The 23,469-nt window shown below is 42.1% G+C and overlaps 1 protein-coding gene across 37 annotated transcripts in view; it reads right to left on the reverse strand.

Annotated features, from left to right (window-relative positions):
- Window positions 1-23,469, reverse strand: part of Macf1 (microtubule actin crosslinking factor 1) — a 354,064-nt gene that overhangs the window by 66,251 nt on the left and 264,344 nt on the right. For 2 of the 37 annotated variants that reach the window (XM_087215011.1, XM_087215018.1), the window contains exon 1: window positions 4,394-9,103. The exons of 33 other annotated variants lie outside the window; for them this stretch is intronic. In XM_087215011.1, coding sequence (XP_087071137.1) covers window positions 4,394-7,873 — 3,480 coding nt within the window. In that variant the 5' untranslated portion in view covers window positions 7,874-9,103. Of the gene's footprint in view, window positions 1-4,393; window positions 9,106-23,469 lie in introns of those variants that run through there. 2 more of the 37 variants (XM_087215009.1, XM_087215008.1) reach the window with 2 other exon arrangements.

Here is a 23,469-nt window from a genome sequence, read left to right on the forward strand (position 1 = left end):
TAAGACCACACAACACATCACACTAGGATTAGGAATCTGACTCTGGAAAGAATGGTTGGATAAATGAGTCAGCAAAAAGGGAAAGCCCTAGGGAACACTGGAAAGGGAAGGTTACAAAGGTAATTACCACTGCACTCCATTTTGTACTATAATTTGATTATACCATATTTTGTTAGGCAACACTACAAGGCAGTTCAGCTAAAATGACAGTTTTTCCAACATGGTTTCCAGAAAGAACAAGTGCCATAATTTCATTTTGTATCATTAAAGATGTTTTCACCAAAGGAAAATCAGAAGGGGGAACCTCCTAAATTAAAAGTTGCTTTGGTAGAATGAAATGATGGCGACTGGGGGAGGGGGTTTGGCAAAGCAAAGAAGGCAGGGAAACAGGTACAGAGGGAAGATGTCAAGTCCACTACGGCCAGCAAAGCTTTCATAAAGTAGAGCCAATTCTAATTTTGGATTTACACCAGGCATTTCTGTAATCCTAGCACTTGGAGACTGAAGCAGGAGGATTGCTGTAAATTCAAGGCCAGCCTAAACTAAATAGTGAGATCCTGCCCCAAAAAACCAAAAATAAATAAATGAGTAAATTTTTGGATTTATTTTGCTTACAAACATTTCCTATAAAAGCATTAGATATTCCTTCATTTCTCACCTCTACTCTATGGATTAAGCTGGCAGGGAAAATGGGTATTTGTCTCATCAATTTCCAGAAGCTGAAAGTTGAATAGGAAAGCACGTCTAAATAAATATTACCTAGATATTTATTTTGAGCACAAGCAGATTATTAAAGAAAGTAAATTTAAAAATACTTGCTCTCTTCTCTTCCAAATAAACGGTTTTGCAAAACCAATGTTTTCAGATACATTAAACTTCCTACTCCTTAGTCTTTCAGTTAGTGAAATGAGACGGTGCCATGTTATTAACTAAGCAAGCACTGGCAGACAATTTTCAGAGCAATAAACTTGCAAAAATTATTGCAATGCTGTAAGATGCAATAGGGACATAAAACAGAAAATTCCCAAAGAACTTCTAAAAACACTTTTATCTTTGGTGACATTGCATTCTTTCAGTGTTACCCTGATTTTTTTTTTTTTAATGTCCTTTGTTCTTTTTCCTTCACTTCTCAGCCCCACCTCAAATGTTGGAGTCTCTGGGGGTGGGGATGAGGTAATGATGCCAGTCGTAGGCCCTCTTCTTTCTATACTGTTCTGGGGCAATTCCATACATTCTCATGGCTTTAAAAATTAACTCTGATAAACAGGAGTCTCAACTTATATCTCTCTTCTGAATTTCAAATCTATATATCAACTGCCTTCTTACTGCCATACAAATGACTCACAAGCATCTCAAAACTAGCAGTTCCAGAGCAAAACAGTATCTCCTTTCCTGTCTCTGAATGTTTTCTCTCCTAAATTGCTAATTTATTATTGCTCTATCCACTGAGTTGTACAAACCAGAACCTAAGTCATCCTTGATAACTCCTCTCCCTCACCCTTAACACAAAAAAATTATCAATTATCAGGTCTTATTATTTCCATCCTCAAAATATTTGAGTCCATCCAATCATCTTCAAATCCCGATATCTTTTTTTTCAAAGTGCTCGTCACAGTGTGTGTGTGTATATAAATTTTTTTTTTCCCTTAATGTCTTGCCTCACCCACTATATGAGTTCCACAAGGGCAGGAACATGCCAATTCTAGTCACTGAAGGAGTGCAATACCTGGCACAGAGTAGATACTTGATACATATTTATTCCATGGATGAATAATTCCTTGTATAGAAATGTTAGGTGTTAGGGAAAGCAGACAAACCTATGAAGGTTCTGCCAATGAGCTGAGCATTCCCACTGAACTGATATAGCGGTCCTCCTCAATTTTTGCTTAAAAATTCCTTTGGAAAATTTTAATTTTACAGAACTATTTTATTAAAAAAATTTTTTTTTCTTCTTTTGAACTTTTGACTGGGACTAAGAATGAAGAAGTCTGTGAGTGAGTAGGAATTTAACCACAGACTGCTTTCACTTGGCCTCAGATCTCACTATAGAAATTTCACTGTTGCTATTAGAAAAAAAATGCATGTGTGTGCATCTGTACATACATGTACATGTAGTTCACTCTAAATCATATGATCACTTATAGAGTTCTAACTGTTTGTGTATGGAAGTGACAAGTTTGATTGCCTTTAAAACATTACTTCACCAATTTAGCACATCTGTATACTCATGTTAACTCAATAATGATGTTTCAATATTTTCAAAATAGTCTATACATTTTTTTTTGAGACAGGGTCTCACTATATAGTTCAGGCTGGTCTTGAACTTGTGGCAATCCTCTTACCTCAGCAGCCTCCCAAGTGCTGGGAATACAATGCCCAGCAGTTTCTATATTTTTATTAGTACATGTTTATAGTACATAATGACTACATTCATCTTAGTGAGTTGGTACATGTACATAACAGATCTTAATTCTTTTTTTTTTTTTTGGTACTGGGGATCAAACTCAGGACCTTGAGCTGGTGAGGAAGGCAGCGGAACCACTGAGCTAAATCCCCAGCCCAGCTCTTCATTCTTTTTATGTCCCCTTCCTTTCCTCACTCCCCCCCGACTCTTTCTTTTTTTTGTACAGAGATGTAGGTATCTGCTTGCTTCCAGATATTCCATAAAGTAACCACAATTCAAAGATGGATAACCTTATAGGCAGCTACCAGTTCCTTTTATCATTTTATTAGTCACTATTTCACAAAATGATTATCTCTTGCAGCTGGAAAGATCCTGCGATCTTATCTACCCCTGTCTACAGATTGCAGAAAAGATTCGAGGATTTCTCTGAATTTTTTCCCTTTACATAGATTTGACTGGCTCCTTAAAATTTAATCCCTTTATTTCATTGATTGTTGTTGTAGGTTTCATGCCAGAAACATTCTGTATTATAAAGAATGCCAGTGCTGCTGGGTGTGGTGGTGCATGCCTGTAATTTCAGTACTTTTGGACATTAAGGCAGGAGGACCACGAGTTCAAGGCCCACCTAGGCAACTTGGCAAGACCTTGTCTCAAAAAAAACATCCAGTAAAAAAGTTTATTGTCCTGACTTTGGAAAGGTTACCAGGATCTCAGTGATTACTGGAATCCCAAATTCATGCTAAGCAGGGGGATCTGTGGCAAATTTGGTACCTTGTAGGACCAATTAATTATTTTGTTGCTGTTAGCTACACATTTAATTGGTACTGTAGCAGACTAGGTTGCCCTGAAAAGCTCTGCAGTGGGGAAGATGAGAGAGCTCATTTTTCTTCTAACACCCTTTGATACCTCAGGAGATTGATAGTCAATAATAGTGCATGAAGGCTTTGAAGAAGGCATTGTTTCTGGTCCCGAGGATAGAATAAGATCAAAACAATTTCCTCACTCAGCCCTAACTGTATTAGATTAAACCTCTAAACCTTTCACTCTTTACCAATGACCAAATGACAACAGTAGAAAGTTGCTAATCTTTAATTTCTCTGGCTAAGAGGGCTCAAGATGTGGAACACTTCTCAACTGTTTCCTAACACATTCTACATTCTGACATCAAGAATCTTAAAGCTAAGAAAGACCCAGGAGGACATATTAGCCTAATTCTCTTGTTTTACAGATTAAGAAATGAGAGATCCAGGAAAACGACTTGCTTAAGAACACAAACATAATTTCACAAGATGACTGACTAAAATACCTCTATTTTTCCTAAGTTATTATGCCTGTGGATTTAAGAAACACATTTGCATTTAAAAATGATTTTAGCCAACCTGCTGTGGTGAATTCTACCTAACCAGCACATACATCTGAAGGGAAGAGGGGAAAATATGTCTGTTTTATGCACGTGGGGCTTTAAATGCTGTATCTCAAAGATTCTTCAGACTGGCTTTACCAAATGAAGACCCAGAATATCTATCCAATTTTCCAGACTACTTCAGGTTTCAAAGTTCACACTGTGGCCTCTAACTATGGACATCATTGATCAATGCGCACCTCTTGATTTTAGAACAAAACAAGCTTGCTGTGCATTTCAAAAGCAAAGTCATCCTTTCCTGCTAATAATCTATTAAAAAATGTAAACCAACAACTGTTTACATCCCTGGTGTCTTTGGGCTTGGCTTACCTGAACAAAAAAATAAAGCATCAGGCCGGTACCAAAAAAAACACAAAACATGAATTACAAAGTTTCAAAATTTTTCACCAGACAAAATTAAGATACACTTACGCCTAAACTTAATAGAAAGTCTAGAAATTATAAACCCACCCCTCTCCCACAAAAATTATCTGTGCAATTTCTCATTACTGCCAAGTCAGAGAACTAGCAGATCTCCCTTTCCTCTCTAGAAGAACCTAACTCAAAACAATGTGAGCAACAATTACCTCATTTGAATTTAATCCATCAGTTGCAGCCAGAGGCACTTTCCCATGTAGCACTGTGATAGGCACCTCTTTTATTCCAAAAGCTGAAGAATTAAGGTCTTCCTTGAACCACATGTCAGTGGGAGAAACATCCTCAAGAACATGAATTCCTTCTTCTGAGACAGGCACTGAGTCAGTGTGGGCACTGACTCTCAGGAAGGGTCTGCCAGTGGGGGAAACGTCCACAGCAGGCACTACAGTAGCTAGGGTGGCAGACCCTTCTGGGGTGGGCACTGTAGCAACTGGGGTGATCGCTTCCCCTGGGATGGGCAATGCAGCAGCTAGGGTGGGAGGTTCCTCTGGGGTGGAACCTGTGACAGCTAGAGTGTCAGGCTCCTCTAGGGCATGCCCTGCAGGAGCTGGGGAGGCAGGTTCCACTGCAGTACAATCAGGCTTCTCTGGGGTGGACACTCTGATCACTGGAGAATCAAGCTCCTCCAGGGCAGACAATGCAGCAGCTGGAGGGCCAGGCTCTTCACAGGTCTGTCCCCTAGCAGCTAGGGTGACAAGGCTTTCTAGGGTGTCATCTTCTTCTGTGATGGGTACTGTAGCAGCTGGAGCAGTCCCCTCTGGGGAAGACCCTTCAATATCTGGTACAGCCTCTTCTGTGATGGTTGTTGCAGCAGCTGGAGCAATCCCCCCTGAGGGGTACATTTCAGCAACTGGAACATTTCCTTTGGGAGCAAATACTGCAAGAGCTGGGGCAGCAGCCTCCACTGGGGTTGACAGTACAGCAGCGGTGACGTCCTCCTTTAAAATGACCACTGAAACAGCTGGGACATGGCCCTCTGTGGTAGTCACTGAAGCAACTGGGATGTCCTCCTCTGGGAAGGGAACTTTAGTGGTCACTACAGCAGTTCCCTCTGGGGCAGGCACTGCAGCAACTGGGATATCCTCCTCTAGGGTGGGCAGGGCAGCATCTAGGGCACCTTTTTCTACAGAGAGCACGGTAGTAGATGCAGCATGCCCCTGTAAGCTGGGCATCCATTCCTCTAAAACTGGTTCAGTACTACTAGTTTTGGTAACTTGTTCCTCTGGAAGGATACTCAGGAATGAATCAAAATCTCCCCTTTTCATCTCCTCTCCATGTGATGATGCCACATTCAGCTCAGGCTTTGTATCATTTGGAGTTTCTACTCCACCTCTACTATGTCTCAGTTCTCCAGCCAACAGGTTTGGACTCAGAGTCTCTGACTCTGGTGACTTTCTCTGGAGATCCCGAAAGACCTGCTCCGGGAAGTCACTATGACAATGTGCTGGGGCTCTGTCTCCCAAAACCTTGGCTTGACAATCCAGCTCTTTTGCCTTACCAACTTCACCACAAATTTTCTTCAAGGACAATTCAGAAGGGTCTACATTTCCCAAGGATGTCAAACTGTTACTTTCTTGATTAATAGCTCCTGTCTCATTTTCCAAATGTTTATCTGTTAGTAAGTTTGAATCAGATAACACCTCTACTTCAGGTCCTGAGGTTAAATCTGTTAGCTGACAGCTAAAAGCAAAAGTGAGAGGGACTCTCTCAATATACTCAACATTCTCAGCATGGCCGTAGTCTGCTTGGGTCAAATTGCCATTTTCTTTGGCTAGCTCAGAAGCAATAAAGCCTGATAGCTTTTCTTCACAAAAAGCCCTATGATCAGAGTTCAGCAGATCTCCCGGATCCAGCTCTCTCAGTGGCTCCAGGTCAGCTGGAGACTTAAATTTTCCCATAGTCTCGGGGCTAAAAGGCACTTTTTTACACTCCTTGCTAACTATGGAAGCGTCCCTCATGCTATTAGGATGAACAATAAATTCCATAGCATTAGTCACCTGAGAAGAATCCAGGGCATTAAAATATTCACAGTCCAATGCAGTATCACGGTCCTTTACATTTAGAAGGCCTCCATGCTGTTCCTTTCTTAAGGCAGCACCTGGAAAATAACTAATTATAAGTGAATTTTCTGCATTCTGGGCTGGGGCCAGCCCTTCAGAAGAGGCTTGATTCTGCAGCTCAACTGGAGGAGTTACTCCTTCTTCACATAAACACTCTTTTTCAAGTTCAAGAAACATCTGCACTGAATCTGTGTCAGAGAGCTGCTCTGCATCAACAGGATCAATATTACATTCTAATTCCGAAGTAAGACCCTCTAGTCCCTGAGCAGTTTTCTTCCTTTCATCAACAGCATCCTCACCTACAATAACACAACTGCAATTCAGGGGCAGTGTATCCTTGGGAACAGAAGACAACTGGTCTGTACTTGCCTGTGGGTCACCAGAGCAACAAATCTGACCAAGAGGTAGGTGGTCAAGAGTCCCCAGGACAGCAGCTAAGCAGTTAGCTACATCTTCCACCACTGGTACTGTGCTTGTTTGTTCTCTGTCTTCAAAACTATCTGCCAGGTTGTTCTCATTTGCCATTAGAAGAGTCTTTCCTTTCTCTGACAGTTTTTCTTCCTCCCACTCCTCAGCCTCCATCATGATCCATCGCTCATCCTCCTCAAACTTTAGCTCAGACTCTGTTTTTTCTCGCAGGCTGGGAGTTATGAGACTATGCAATTCTGGATCCAACAGCTCTTCACTAAGGCAAGGGGAGAGAGGTGGCATTTCCACAGTGCAGGCTGTATCCCCAAGGGGGTGCTGCTTCTCACTGAAGCCTCCTTTAGCTGAACTTTTGATGGCCCTGGGCCAGGTCGCACTTGAGAATCTGTGCTCCTCCATTACATCTGTGTTACCACTTGCTGCTGCAGCTTCTGACTCTAGAGGCTGGAATTCATAGGGAGAGCTCTCACTGTGCTGCTGGAATCTTAAGTCCTGGCAGTCTCCATTTAAATTTTTCACATCTTGCACTTCTAGAATACTTATAGATTTAGACACATGTTCCAAAGTTACCAACTCTGACTGAGGCTCTCCGTGATCCAAATGACCAGAACTTTCTGTTAATGCAGAACTGAATTCTTTCTTCTCTTGTAAAGAAGCATTTGAAGCACCAGCTTCTGAAACCTCACTGAGAGAAGCTTCCATCCTTTCTGCAAATTCTGGGAAGTTGGGTGGCATGAAAGACTTCCACGATCTCCTGTTAACATTGTCTTTGCGCTCTGCATTTGGCCTCCGTCTGGGTGGCACAGGAGCTGACTTCTGCACATCACTGCTTAGTTTTAATGCATCAAATATTATTCTCTCATCCAGCTTTTTGCCTTCTGATCCTCTAGATTCAAAAACATTAGATGCTGCTCCTAATGTACCATTGCTGGATATGGTGCTTCCTTCCATTTTTTCCATGGTGCTTTTTGAAGTCTGATTAAGCTTTGACCCCTGGTCAATCTGTTCATTTATCCTCATTGTATCATATATGGATCGCTGTGGAACATAGCAATCCTCTATATAGCCGTCCTCATCCTCCCCTTTCCCCAGGCAGGTGGGGTTCCGCCTTAAACAGTCTGGCCTGCTGAGTGGCTTACCCATACTTTCTCAATCAAGATGAACCATCAGTCTTTCAAGAGTTTTTTCATAGTTCCCCCAAAACGCATTCTCCATGAGTTAGTTATAAATCCTTTTATATGTTCACCTTCTAAACCACCAATTGCATCTGCTCTCCAGAAAGACCTGAGAGTTCAACTTTGAAAACATTCTGGGAGAAGCTCTAAGACAAACAGCTTTTTCCTCACAGGCTACCAGCCTCATTGTTGCAGACAGAGAAATGGTCTAATTTGATTAACAGACATAATTCTTTGTATGGCTTCTGGTTTTATTCTATTTTTAAAAGAGCACTGCTCTTTTGAATTCAGTCAGCAAAAATCATTTGATATTGACAAGTCTTATTCAATATCTAGTTCCACTCACTTCTCATCGAAGCAGAGTTGGAAGCAGCGAGTTTGTACTGACTGTAATAACAATGGCACAGCCTTTCTGGTCTTCGAGTATGGGCCAAGCTCCTAAGAATTCCTTTCATTTTATCCTCTGTTCAGTCCTGGAGAGTCCAGCTGGTCTGAATTAGCCATTCGTCCTCCCTAGTTGGGGTGTTTGGATTTGAACTGGGCTGGTCGGCGGATATTCCTGCAACTTTAAACACAGGAAGTCCTTCACTCGGGGCCAGCTCGGGGCTTCCTGTCTCCAAAACATCATGGCATTGTTGTGGCTCCTAGGCCAACCCTGCGCTGTGGCCGCCCAAGGCGAGTGGAGCCCTGCGCCGGGCCTTGCAGAAGGCGAGCAGGCTGCAGAAGCGGGCGAGAGGCTGTCAGAGGGGCTCACTCAGCACCGCCCGCTCCCCCCGCTCCGGGCCGCGCGCCCTGAGGGCCCGGGTCGCCTCACCGCAGGCTGGCAGGTGGCTCCCGGTCGCGCCGGCCTTGGTCCCGCGCTCAGGAAGTTAGTTTGTCCCTCCGGCAGCTGAGTCCCGTGTGCTGTGGGCGCCGCCTCCCCCGCCGCCGCCAGTCCCCGGCCCGCAGCCGCCGCGCCGTGGACTGCATGATAAGCAGCCGCCTCTATTCTCCACAGCGCCGCGGGTCCTGAGGCCCCGCCGTCCTCCCTGCCCGCAGCTGTCACGGTCCCGGCATGCAAACTTCTGGCTGGGAACAAAAGGCTCCGCTCCGGCCGGGCGGGGGGCGAACCCTCCTCCCTTGCGCAGCGCGGCCAGCTCCTCGCTGCTCACTGGAAGTGCCTGGCTGGCGGGCGGCTCTCCGCTTCCTTCCCGCGCCGCCGCCGCTGCACCGCCCCTGCGCCGCCCCGCCCGGGCAGCCCCCCTGGAGGCCGGGGAGCGCGCGGCGCGCAGTCAAGGGAAGGAGGGCGAGGGCGAGGGCGGGGGCGGGGCCGGGGGAAAGAGCGATTCCCCCCGCCCCCCCGAGAGGGGGTGGCGGCGAGGATTGGAGGCCGAGGCGCCGAAGGAGGGGCTTCTGCGGGACTCTGAGCTTCGGGTCCCGGGCGCCTTCCCCTCGGCTCCCGAAGTCCACACCCCCCGCCCCCCGGGGCCAGAGGGGAGGGCCCGCCCCGCCCCGCCCCGCCCCCCAGAGGGCGAGCCGAAGGGAGCCGCACCAGCGCGAGTCTCCGCCGAGCCGCGCAAATCCCCTGACAAAGGAGAGCCCCGCCCCCCCCCGCTAGCCCGGCCCCCTCAGCCCCCGCCTCGTTCCAACCCGCCTGGCTTAGAGCCCAGCCCAAGGGCGGGCGAACCCAGAAGGGGCGTCCCCGCCTTCCTCAGCCGGCCGGTTCTGGCAAGGGCACTCGGGGCCCCATTGCGCCGGGCCGGGGTAGGCTACAGTCCTTGCATTCGGTTCCAGTTCTGCCGCCAAAGGGTGACCTTAGTCTCTGCATTGTTACCTTTCGCGAGCTCCTTGCCCGACCGAACACTCCACCCTTACACCCAGCACCTTCCTGGTGTCCCAAGGAATTCACTTACGCTCGGAGACCAAGTTATTGGATAAACTCTAGGCACACACTACCTTCTCAAGTATATCATCAGGCCTTGGTACATTCTCCCTTAGGACTTCACCCATAGAGATATAAACTGGTGTCAATGACGGTGTGCGCATGTATAGGGAGCGGTGGCCCACACCCAGCCCAAACACCTGAGCGCCTTTATTGCTGCATACTTCCGAGAAACCTGAGCCTCCTTGGAGCCAGATGAAAAGCATGTGTCTGTATTTAAAGTCTTAAGAAAATATTAAAGTGTCGCACAATCCCATCCACAGTCTCAGCTTTTGGAAAAACCATCCAGTCACCCGCGACTGTTAAGAGTACTGTAAAAAGGGCACTCCAGGAGACTGTCCACTAGAGGAAGCTGTTTTCTCTGAAGATGTGCAGTGTACTCTGGTCTTTGTGATGATCATTCTAATTTTTAATTATTTGAGACAGGGTCTCGAAATGTAATTCAGGCTGGCTTTGAACTCACAGCAATCCACCTGCCTCAGCCTCCTGAATGTTGGGAATCATTCTCTTGATGAAGAAAAAAAAAAGTACTGGCCAGGTGTGGTGGCGCATGTCTGTGATCCCAGGACTCTGAAGGCTGAGGCAGGAGGATCACTTCGAGTTGGAGGCCAGAGTGAAATACGGCGTGAGACCAGTCTCGCAAAAAAGTCATAATATTAAAATATCTGAATCCCAGTTGGACGATGTAGTCAATATAGATGGTAAAACTTATGAAAAAATTATTTCTACTCTTTATACAAACAGTAAATGAAGTTGGTGTACAGAGATCTATCTGGCAATGAAACCTTGAGCTGAGCCCTAGGCTTTCTTGGGGAGCCAGAAAGGTCATCAGCAAAAATGAGATGCAGGCTGAAGTCTGATCACAATTAAGCTACTAAGAGATCTTTTTCTGGAAAATGTTTTACATTTCATTTCTCACTTCAAAAGATGCAGCTGATCAATTTTACTCATTCAAAGACAAAAGACCCTTTCCCAGGGCCAGGGACTTAGCTCAGTGCCTGCCTGGCAAGCGCAAGGTCCTGAGTTCAATCCCCAGTACTGGGTGGGGGGGGGGGGATTCCCCACCTGTAAACTGAAAGAGGGTGTAGGGAGGTAAACTAGATTTTGTCTTTTTTCTAGTCTTAATATTCTTTAGTTCTAAAACTATTAAAGGAGCTTTCCAGAATCCTGTGTCCAATTAGACCTAAACTAGAAACCTTGTTCTTTGAAGAACATGTAGTAGAAAGCAGTATAAATACTTAACTAGAGAGCAAGTTCCAGGAGATCTAATCAACATGAAGTATCTGAAGGGCTGGAACGTGGGAGGAAGGAAATTCTTTCTGGATGTCTTCTTAAACTGGTACACTAAGATCCATGGGCAGATTTTAAACCAACAAAGAGCTTTCTCACAGCAACTGAAAGAATAGGGTGTCCCCGGAAGGAGAGACTTTTCTGACCTTGGAGGTGTATGAGCAGAAATTCAAGCAATCATTTGGCAGAGATTTGGGGAAACAAATTTACAAATCCTCTACAATCTGTTCAGGATGTTTTAAGGTCCCTTCTAACGCTGGACCCACTGTGATCCGAAGGATTGATCAGCTTACAGATCTGATACTTAACAGTTCAAGGAATCAGGCTTTAACTTTCTTTTAATTATTCAGTACAACTGGAAAAACCCAGGGAAGTTAAGATCAATTTCACTAGGAAATCTCCCTGGCCAAATACATCCACTTAAAAGTGTTCGGATATCATAACAGTCTGTTTAGCATACCAGGGCCCCTCTGGTTGGAGGAATCTGAGGAATTCTGGCTCTGGACTAAGAGTGGGTGGTTATTCTATTATAAAGAATGATCTTGATGTGGACTCACAAACTTGATGGCCAGAAATTCCTTTCCTGTTTCCTCACCAACTCAGGTGCCAATCAATTCAGCTATTTCTTAGTTATTCCTTCCCTGTATCTATCCACCTTATTCTACTCTCATCAATGTGCTACATAAATAAATAGAACATTCCAGCAATTCTGAAGTTCAGATTCGAATTACTTATCAGCTTTAGTCACACTCTCTCTAATTAAGGCATTAGGAAAATATTTCCAAGAAACTTTCCAAAAGTTTAAACTTGGCCTATAGAAAGGACTACAGATAGTCATCCAACCCCCTCACCAGAAGAAACCTCAAAAACTTAAAAGCCAAAGAATTCTTCCCGAGTGCTTTGCTCCTTTTTAAAATCATCTGTTTAGAAAGAAATCAAGAGAGGATGTACAGTACAAGGTTTTTTCCTCCATATCTTTTTTTTTTTTTGGTATTGGTTCATGAGTTTCTCCTTAGTTTTTTTTTTTTGGTACCGGGGATCGAACTCGGGTCCTTGAGCTTGCGCAGCAGGTGGCGAAACCACTGAGCTAAATCCCCAGCCCTTCTCCTTAGTTTTGGTATGTGGAACTCTGCCAGTAGCCTGAGAGTGACTGAAATAAATGCCTGATACAGCTTTCAGGCTCTTATTGCTCTGATAGTTATAAAAGAAGAAGAAGAAAGAAGAAGAAGGAGAAGGAGAAGGAGAAAGAGAGGAGAACGAGAAGAGGAGGAGGGGGGGAGGGGTAGGGGAAGCATCTGTTCATTTTACACGTGGTGTGTAAACTTTTTAAAAGAGAGATACAGGAACTCCAGAGTACTTCTTCAGATGCTTTCTCCCACTCCTGAAACCATAAATATATGCATTCAGACAAAATTTCAAATTAGTTTCCAGTTAGTTGATTACAGAGCTTGAAGAATTCTCTACTCATGTTGAAATTCTTAAGAACAGAATTTGATGATGGATTTTCCTTCAGTGAACCTAACATAAAAGAATAGGCCTAGGGGCTGGGGATTTAGCTCAGTGGTTTCGCTGTCTGCTGCGCAAGTGCAAGGACTGGAGTTCGATCCCAGGTACCCCCAAAAAAGAGAATAGGCCTAGTCCTTCCCGGACCTTTAGCTCATTCCTGCTGTCTTCCTAATTAAAGGCAGCTGGGTGGAGTCTCCTCCCATCCTAACACAGCTCTCTTTCCAAGTTTTGGACCTGGCACTTTGTGTTTGTCTGCTCTAGATCTGAACCAGCAGCCCACTAAAATAATCTAGAGGCCTCATACCCACTCTTCCTTAGATTTCAAAATCCATCTTGATAGGGACTCTCTCCTATGAAGAATTCACTCCAAATAAAAGGATATGGAGGGCTGGGGATTTAGCTCAGTGGTGCCAGCGCCTGCCTCGCAAGCACAAGGTCCCGAGTTCGATCCCTGGTACCAAAAAAAAAGGATATGAAGGGGGCCGGGGATTTAGCTCAGTGGTTTTGCCGCCTGCTGCGCAAGTGCAAGGACCCGATTTCGATCCCCGGTAGCAAAAGTAAAAAAAAAAAAAAAAAAAAAAAAAGGATATGGAGGACTGGTTAGATCTTGTTCATTTTAAATCTACAGAATGCTTTTCATCTTAGGCTATCTAGACTTTACAAGCATTATTTAGTGTCAAGTGGGAACTCCAAAGTATTAGTCTGTGCCTGTTAGGCATCAGTCACTACCATCCTTTGGTGCTTTTATTATTATAAAGATGGCTACATGAGTGCCTCATAAAGCAACACAGCATGATGTGGATCTTGTTTTAAATGAGAAACTAAGGATTTTGATGTTATTTGAGCTCTCATGTATTCCCAAACCCAAGAGAAAACTTTCCATACACCGTGCAGGAACTCTCATGACCCCTGTAAACCCTTTCTAGCTTGTAGACTTTCCAAAAGACAGTGTATTAATTCTTCTAAGATTAACAGTTACCAAGACAGTGGTAATGACAAAAGCATGAGGTTTTGCAAGCTAGAAAAAACCTGACTGGGCCAGGGATTTAGCTCAGCGACACAGCACCTGCCTGGCAAGCATGAGGTTGTGACTTCGATCCCTGGTTCCAAAACAGCAACAACAACAACAACAACCACCACAACCCCAAAACAAACAAAAACAAAAACCCCCACCTTGATATATACCTGAAAGAATTAAAGTCAGCATACTACAGTGATATTTGCACACCCATGTTTATTAAGACACAATTCACAGTATTCAGGATATGGAACTATTTGGAGGAAAATGGATGAAACTGGAGATCATCATACTAAACAAAATAAGCCAGATGCAAAAAAGGCAAGTATCATATGTTTTCCTTAATATGTGGAATCTACAAAAAGATAATATGGAAGTAGAAAGAGACTATTATTAGAGGAAGATAAGAGGGCTGATGGACATACAAGAGGATAATGGGAGAATTTAACAAAAAATAAGTTATTAATTATATCATTAAGACAGCACAATGTTGACACAGTTTTATTGAGGTAAAAAGGTGTCCACTACACTGCAAGTCAAATAGCAGGTTACAAAATAGTATATGTGACAGTGCCAAATTTTAATTTTCAAAAATGCATTAACATATAGATATCAAGAAATTGTCTAGAATGGTGTTCACTTAACTGTTCTAATCCATCTCTGGGATTGGGATGCTACGCAAATTTTTCTTTCCATTTAAGAGTATTTTTTGACTTGTGCTATTATAAAATGTTTCTAATTTGAGGAAATTAACTGCTGTGAGATAATGAGTATGTTAATTAGCTTGAGTGTTGTAATGATTTCACAACATATATGTACAGTATCTCAAAAATGATACTGTATGCCTTAAATATGTATAATTTTGTCAACTATATTTAATTTTTTAAAAAGTAAAATTCTGGGGGAAAAAAAAGGAAAGCATAGTTCCTAAAAAAGCAAATTCTGGGCCGGGGATTTAGTGCAGTGGGTTCGCCGCCTGCTGCTCAAGTGCAAGGACCTGAGTTTGATCCCCGGACCAAAAAAAAAAAAGCAAATTCTATTTCAGCATGGCTTAAGTAGAGGGTGTACGAAAGGAAAAAATGGGAGATCAGAATGTTAAGTAGCTCAAGGCCAGTCCACGAAGGGTGCCAGGCCAAAGAGTTTATGCTTTATTCAGAAAACCATACTATATCAATATTTAATTAACTGAAACGTGTGTGTGTGTGTGTGTGGTTAAAATGGAACTACCTGTCTCATTTAAAAAAAACAACAACAAACCTTAACTGATAAATGAAATTCAGAGTGGTAAAATACACTTGTCTAAAATAAGACAATTAGTGAAAATAAGGCTGGATTCAAATTTGCTATCCTTCTGCCTCAGCATCACAAAGTGCTGGGATTATAGGCATGCATCACCACTCCTGGCTACAAGGTTGTAATCTTAGTTTTTTTTTTCATTTGTTTAACAAATATTAATTGGGATGGATCTACTATGTGCCCTAAACTATGCCAGGTAATAAGGAAAAAGTGATGAGCAAGACATGGTGGGGAGCCTACATTCTAGTAGTGGAGACCTTTGCTCACTTTAATTGCGTAACAGTACCCTGAAAGAAAAGCAAACAGTTCTGTAAGAGCATGGGTCAAGGGCCCTGACCTGGCCTGGAAGTTCAGGGGAAGCTTTCCTGAGAAAGTGATGGTGTGAACTTTCCCCTGAGACCAACTGACAGTAGTCTTTCTGCTTTCTTTCTTTGTTTTTCTTTCTGCTTTCAGGGGGGCATGACCATCACAAAGTTGCTTGGCATAAAACGCATCCCTGGATCGAATCTCTAAGGAATCTTAGTGCAGGAGTCCCCTCTCAAAATATAGAAAAATGTAGAATAAGTAATACAGAGATTTTTTTGAAAACTGACTCATTTTGTTACTAAAGCAAAAGCAGTTCTTAACATTGATCACAAACATACAACCTAGGTTTGAGTTTAAAAAATTAGGCTGGGGCTGAAGGTTTAGCTCAGTGGCACCAGTGCCTGCCTGGCAAGTGCAAGGTCCTGAGTTCAATCCCTGGTTCCAAAAAAAAAAAAAAAAGTAGGCTAAAAACCGCTCATCTTTAGGGTATGAACATCAAAACACTCACTTGAATGGATACAATGAATTCAAATACAAGAAAACATGTCAGTTCAGTTTCTTTGAATTCTGTCCTCTTTCCTTGACTCATACACACATATGACCAAATATTATAAACATGTATTTGGTCAAACTGTAAATAAAGGCTTTCTGTAAAACATCTCAATTTGGTATGAGACTTAGAAGAGAGATGAATTATTTGGGTTTAAACTGACTGCCTCTGAAACTAAGCTGATATTTTTCTCCTATACCTCAAATATTTTATTAAAGACTGATTAATACTAAGAGGTGTCTTTCCTAAAGATGCTGATGGGATACTTGCCATTTTATGGCAAGAGAGGAAGATTACATGGTTTATTAGAAAAGCTAATTAGGTCAAGGATCCTGAGATCATTAAAGCTGATCTGATGGGTAACTGGTGGCTGGGGTGGTCACAGAACTGGTAATGTCTTCTGGTCAGTTCTGGTTAATGATTTGAAAATAATATTGATTTATAGAGCACATAAGCCAAGGCCAAAGTGGCCTCAGAAAAACTTGCTGTCTCTGGGCTTCTAATAGGAATGAATACCTTCATAAATTAATGAATAAGTGAAAAACATGTAGATACATATGTGTACATGAAATATATTTGAAACTGTGTTAAGAATTCATAACCTAAACTTGCCGATGTACTGCTACTGTTTGGAAAAAAGCCCTACACTTATTCTGTAAAAAAAATGCTTAAGAAGGCTATCTACCCACTTGTTTCACTGCTGCCATAAACTCGTTTTATTTTATCTTCATAATTTCCATTTTTCCAAGAAAAGACCTAATCTAATCTAGTGTTGGGTCTTAGATCAAATCTTCTGAAGAATGGTCATCCCTAAACACAAAAGGAGATAACTGTTCTTTTAAAAAAGATTTTATAGCTGGGCATGGTGGTGCATGGCTATAATACCAGCACTCTGGGAGGCTGAAGGAAGAGGATGACATTCAAATTCAGCCCGGGCAACTTTTCAAGACTCCTGTCTCAAAATAAAAATAAGGGAATACATATAAAATAAAGGTCTGGGGATATAGCTCTGTATGAAGGCCCTGTGTTCAATCCTCAGTATCAAAAGGAAAAAAAATTGTGTAATATTCTAGTTTTTATGTCTGGATAAACTTAACTTTTTCTTTAAAAGGATACTACTACTTACTGAGCACCTAATATAAGCCTAGTTCTTTGGTCTATACAACTTCATTTAATTCCCATAAAAACTAATTATTTATCATTTTTCACATACTATAGTTGAAGTAACCAGGACATAAAAAGTTGAAGTAATTTTCCTCAAAGGCACTGAGCTTGTAAATGATAGTACCAGGATTCAAAGCTGAACATTTTCTTTTTTCAATTAAAAAATTTTTATTAATACATGTTTGTAATACACAATGACTACATTTCTACTTAGGGAGTTTGTATATGTACATAACACATCTTAATTCTTTTTTCTTCCCCCTCTCCTCCTATCCTTCCCTGTTCCCTCCAACTTCTGTTCTCCTTCCTGTTTGCAAAAGCTCTATTTCTCCTTTTTAATTCTCCTTTTTTCAGTCCTTTTTCTTTCTCTCCTTCCTTCCATCTTTTGTTCCCCTTCCCACTTGAAAAAAATATCCCTACTTCCTATTATCTATCTTTTATTTTCCTCCTTATATTTTGGGTTTCTCATATAAGAGAAATGATGTGATATTTAAACTCTGAGTGTCTGATTTATTTCACTTAACATTATGGTCTTGAGGTGTATCATTATGGTCTTATTGTCTCAGGTTTATCCTTCTTTATGGCAGAGTAGTACTCCACTACATGTAAATATCACATTTTCTTTATCCATTAATCTGTTGATGGGCAAGATTTAGTTATTATGAATTGTGCTGCTATAAACATGGGTATGCATGTATTACTGTAATATGATGACTTTAACTCTGTTGGGCAGATACCTAGAAGGGGAATAGCTGGGTCAAGTGGAATTTCTAGTTTTAGTTTTTTGAGGAATTTCCATACTGATCTCCATAGCAGTTAGACTTGTTTACATCCACTAGCAATGGAGGATTTGTTTTTCCTTTCAGCCTTGCCAGCATTTGTAATTTGATTTCTTGACAATGGCCATTCTTTCTACAATAAGATGGTACACCTCAATGTTGTTTTAATTTGCATTTCTCTAATGGGCAACAGAGTTGGATATTTCTGACTTAAAGCTGGGTTATTTTTTTCACTACACCAGACTGAAGCATGAGGAATCTTGTTAACTGTCAACTAATTGAGTAAATGACTATGGCTCTAAAATGATAAGTAAATACAAAAGAATCTATGAGATCTGGCTTTCTTCAATTACATATGAAGTGTCAAGTTTTTTTCTTAGTTTTGCTTTGTTTGGGCTAACACTAAAAGACTCTGCTAACACTAAGAGACTGCTCTCTACATATGCTGATTACCAGAAAAGAAAAGAGTTTACAGGGAAGGAGATGAGGAAAACCAGGCTAAGATTATACAGTAAGTCCCAACTTACAAACATTCGAGTTGTGAACTTTCACAAGTGTACTGCATAAGATTCACAGGTGTATTATTTAAGACTCACTTTGTTAGATTACAAATCAATCTGATGTGTCAGTGTTCTCCTGGAACAGAATTCGTAAGTTGGGGGCTTACTGCAATTTCTTCAGAACACAAAAAGATATACTTCATGTCTTGCAAAGCAGACAGGATTTTGAATCCTTATGAAAAATAAAGATCATTCATCCAATCAGTCAAATACTGGGGCTGGAGATGTGGCCCAATGGTAGAGTGGTTGCCTAGCATGCACAAGGACCTCAGTTCGATCCCCAGCACAGGAAACAAACAAAAACAAACTGTCAAATATTCACTAGTCTCCAAATATGCTATCTATTCTGAGAGGCAAAACACACACATATTAAGATGAGATATGGACAAATACATATAATTGGAAAGTAACAAAATTAGGCAATTTGTAGTAAATTGCAGCCAAAAGAGCCACACGTATTAAGTGATTTAGGTGATCGGGAGAAACAGTGAGCTGGAGTAATTAGAAAAGCTTAGTAAAGAGATGAGCTATACCTTCAAGTATGGGTAGAAATCAAACAGTTAAAATGTAGGAGGAGTGGGTTAAGTGGACAGGGTGGATGGTCTATATAGGAAACAAGATTGGAAAGACAGCAGGGATCAAATACATAGCCCAAGACTGGAGAAGAAAAGACTGGGGGCACAGAAATAAACCAGTTCTGAAGGATGCCACTATTTACTTCATATCAGATGGCTGATCAGTGGGAAAGATAAGCACTCACAGAAAGAGTGAATACAGGAAATTCACCTTGGAGACCCAAGTTTTAAAAGGCTACAGAATAATTTATGTCTGCTTTTTCTGTGAGAACCATGTGCATACACACTGGCTGTCCAATCATACCAGCTCTCTGCCTTCCTAACAGAAGGTTCTTTGTTCCAGACAGCCAGGCTCAAAAAAAGACAGAGTCTGATAAAATCACACTGAGATCAGTACTCTCAGCTGGTGCAGGGGCTGATTCCATTCCACAACACACCCTACCGGAAGTAGTTTCAGATACACAGCTGACTGATTTCCACAGCTGACTGATTTCCACCTTGCGGCAGGGTGGGGTGGGGACTGGTCAACCATAGAGAGAATTCTTTAGTTCCTGACTCAAATTAGTTCACCAAGATCCTGATATTATCCACTAAATCTGTATAATTCACTCTCAATAGCAATTATTTCTTAACTAATTTTTGAAAAAGGGGAGGAAAACCACAAAAGTTTCACTAGGCAGCATTCCAAAACTGTTTCATCAGTTAACTCTTCCTTGCCATGGAATCTGGAGGAAGACAAAAACCAAATCCTCTTTCTACAAGTGGGGTGAGTAATTTTTTCACTGTAAGGGGCTATCCTATGAACTACAGTATGTTTAGCAGCGCTCACTAAAAGCTAGTAGTAGGCAGCTTTCTCACTTATGACAATAAAAAATGTATCTGAATACTGCTGAATAGCCCCCCAGGTGACAACATGAACTGTGGTACCAAAAGGACTTTACAATCCCAATTCTATCCCAGTACCACAAAAGGAGGAGAAAAAAACAAACCATAAGCCAATCTCAACTTGAATGTTTACTTCCTGTATGACTTGGACAAATTGTTTTTACTTCTCCAAGTCTCAGTTTTCTGATTTGCAAATTGCGATTTTTAAATGTCAGATTTACAGAGGGGTCATTAGAAATCATGTAGATTCAGGTCTTTCTTGCTGTACTTAGCACTACCCTACAACTACTGCAATTCTCTGTGTGTATTCCCCATTGTTAACTAGAGACCACCTTAAGACACCAGCACCCAGGCAAGCCCTGGCACAGAGCTCAGGCTCAGTAAGGACAGGATGAAAAGGGCTGTGAAGCCCTTTTCTTCTAATCTGCACAAAAGGATTCATGAAGCATCACCATGTAGTACTCGTTCTCATTCCCTGGAGCCCCACACTTGAAATAGTACTAGTGGCAGGAAAATAGTTTGTGAGGGCCTGGGAATAAGTGTACCCTGTTAATTTTGCACAGCCAATATCAGAGATTCATATGTGAATAAACAAAACAAAATGCTATAGCAAAGTCTTAAGGAAGGTGGGGAGGAAGTACATTCTCCTCATAGCTACATTTTTCCAACCAGGACAGCTGAGACTTGGGAAGAATCCATTTGGGAGGAGAAAGCTGTATGGGATAGTGATGCTTTGGTGCAGTGACCTGCCTCGATTGCCTGTGGGACTCACTTTTTCCCTGAAGTAGCCAACTGTAACAATCAAGGGCCCATCTGAGCTACTCATCACACTTCCCAGAGGTTCAAGGCTTGCAGCTCGTGCACTAGCCAGCTACTCTGAAAGTGCCCAGGATAACCCTGGCACAATAGCACACACCTATAAATCCTAGTTACTTAGGAGGCTAAGGTAGGAGGATCACAAGGTCAAGGGCAGCCCAGACAAATTAGCAAGACCTTGTCTCAAGACAGAAATTAAGCAGGGGGTTGGGGACATAGGTAAGTGGTAGAATGCTGGCCTGGCATGTACAAGGCCCTGGGCACAATCTCTAGTATACAAAGTAAGAGAGAAAAAAAAAGCCCAGGATGCTTTTCTCCTTCGTATGATATGGTCTCAATGTGTTTGCCAAGCTAGTCTCAAACTTCTGGGCTCAAGGAATCCTCTTGTCCAGCTTCCTGAGAAGCTGGGACTATGGGCATCTGCCACTGCTCAGTTCCAGAATATTTTTCTGTAGCTCCAGGGCCAGGCTGAGACCATTACCATACACTTGAAGACACAACAAGAAACAGTACAGTTCTACAAATATGTGCTGATCTCAACCAAGTTCACAAATCAAATGCTCAATAATAAATACAAGAACTGTATAAGGTACATTCTAGTTTTCCTGGAAACAAACTTTTCTTCCTTCTTATACAAAATCATGTGATGAATTTTAGTTCTGAATGCTAGGTGCTGATACTGTATGTGAAGAATTTCAGTAAACTCAAATCAAACTGCTTAGTCCTTTTCTTTGGTTGAAGATATATTTGCTTGTTGCTTCATTTTATTTTTCATTTTCTGTTTTTTTGAGACAGGGTCTCATTGTGTAGTTCATGCTGGCCTTGATCTTACTGCTATGTAGTCCAGGCTGGCCTCAAACTTGTGGTGATCCTTCTGCCTCAGCTTCCCAAATGCTGGGATTACAGGTGTGTGCCACCACACCCAGCTTGCTTGTTGCTTTAAAATCTCCCATTGCTATCAAAATTTCCAGACATTTTTGTGAAATCTATCACTGCTCTCTTGAAGACTTTTCATTTTGTTTTACTACTTTCGCTGAGGCATAAGACCTCTTTAAGATGACATAATGGCTACAAGCCTGGGATTTTGCTTGCAATGCTTATATTTTAAAATATGAAGTGGCAATCCTTTAAAGGAGAGCTGGAAAAGATTCAATAAGAAACAAACTTAAAGGCTTCAGAGGCTCCTTTGCCTTCCCTCCATCCAGTTGGTATAGTGGGAGTGGAGAGGATTATTACACAGCATTGGAATTCGTCGTGGGGGTGGTGGTGGTCACATAAGGGTTATAAATATCTGCAGCCAAACTCTAGGTTGGCTGCAGAGAACAACTGATACACTGTAGTCACCACTTAAAGGCACAGAACAAGGAAGCTCCTTGAAGTATTTCCACAGAGGAAGTTCTTCTCTTCAGATATGTATCATCAGCCAAACATCTGCATCAACAACTGTAGGCAAATTTCACATGCCAGGGAAAGTGACTAGGAGATTTAAAGCCAGACACAGATTAACACCAGCTACAATAAAGAATCCAGGGGGCAGCCGAAAGGAAAGTTGATTTAGAGATGACTGTTGCCAGTATATAGTCATAATCAGATTATCAGGAGGCTGCTTGCTATATAAATATTTATCTTAATCCCCTAGTCTAGTATCCAACTGAATCACAAGGCAAGTGCCTCACACATTGGTGGCAATTTCCTTCTAGGGCAGTGGTTCTCAGGAGGGTGATTCTGGCTTTCAGGGGAGATTTGGCAATGACTAGAGATATTTTTGAAGCTATTTCTAGTAGTTACAGGTCAGAGATGCTGCTAAACCTCCTACCTACATTCCAAAAGACAACTCACTATAACAAAAAAACCCAGCCCAAATGTCAATAGTGCTGAGGTTGAGAAATCCAGTTCTAGGGTATTTTCTTCATTTCTTTGGATCCTACTTTTATTAGAGGTGCCTTGTTTAAGGAAGAAAGAAACAAAACAAGGCAGGCCATGTGGCAGCACAAGGAGGAGGGTGAGGCTGGGATTGAGTATGCCTACTTAGTTATCTTATCTTGGCTTCTGTAAAACTGGGGATGCCTAAAATTCCAAGGGACAGGTCCACCAGATTTCCCTTCTCTTCCAGGGCAGGCAGATAATACTGTCCTAATTTGCTTTGTTCTCTAGTGATTATACTCACTGATAAAACTGCAGATGTGCTGAAACTGCGTTTGCAATCATTTGAAAGGAAGGAGCAAGTACTTATGCGTAAACTGGCAGTCTTTGAGCTCCATGCTGGGCCCTGTCTTCCAAAGGTTTTCACATGTACTGATGGGACAGCCTAACCTTGCCTACTACAAGGCAAAAATTGAAAAAAGGGATGTAAATAAAGAATTTCCTTGTTCTGGTTTTATAGTAGGATATGTAGCTCTCCCAGACAGAAGCTACAAATGTACTGAGTCCCTGATCCTGAGCTCTGATTAGTCTGAATCAGGAGTGAGAATTGTCATATGGAAGCCTGTTGCTGCACCTAAAGCCCACCAGTCCAAAGAGAAGAAAGGAAAAATTTGGCTTGGATGCTTCAAATATACCATTAGGTGAAGTGAATGACTGTGAGAAACTCACAGAACCTAAAAAGGTTTCCATTTTCTGTTTTGGTTTTCTTGTCACTGAGAGATAGAATGAAGCCTGGCCTGAATCATACTCATGAACAGAGTGAATGAAGGTGCATACAGGTTTCTTGATGCTGCTTGTCAACGTGATGCCAAAACCACCATTTGCTTTCTGCCTGAAAGATCTGCATGGTTCTTGTCAGAGAGCAGGCATACAAGGGAGGGACACAGATAATACTCAAAATGTCAATTCTTGACAAGTAAAATTCCCACAGGGAATTTCAAAATGAGGAAAGTCTCTTGTTAGCACTGGACTTAA

This window comes from Heterocephalus glaber, unplaced genomic scaffold (genome assembly GCF_053883595.1).
Source record: "Heterocephalus glaber isolate CG9 unplaced genomic scaffold, H.glaber_assembly_v1.0 deba00001452, whole genome shotgun sequence".
Classification (NCBI taxonomy): Eukaryota; Metazoa; Chordata; class Mammalia; order Rodentia; family Bathyergidae; genus Heterocephalus; species Heterocephalus glaber.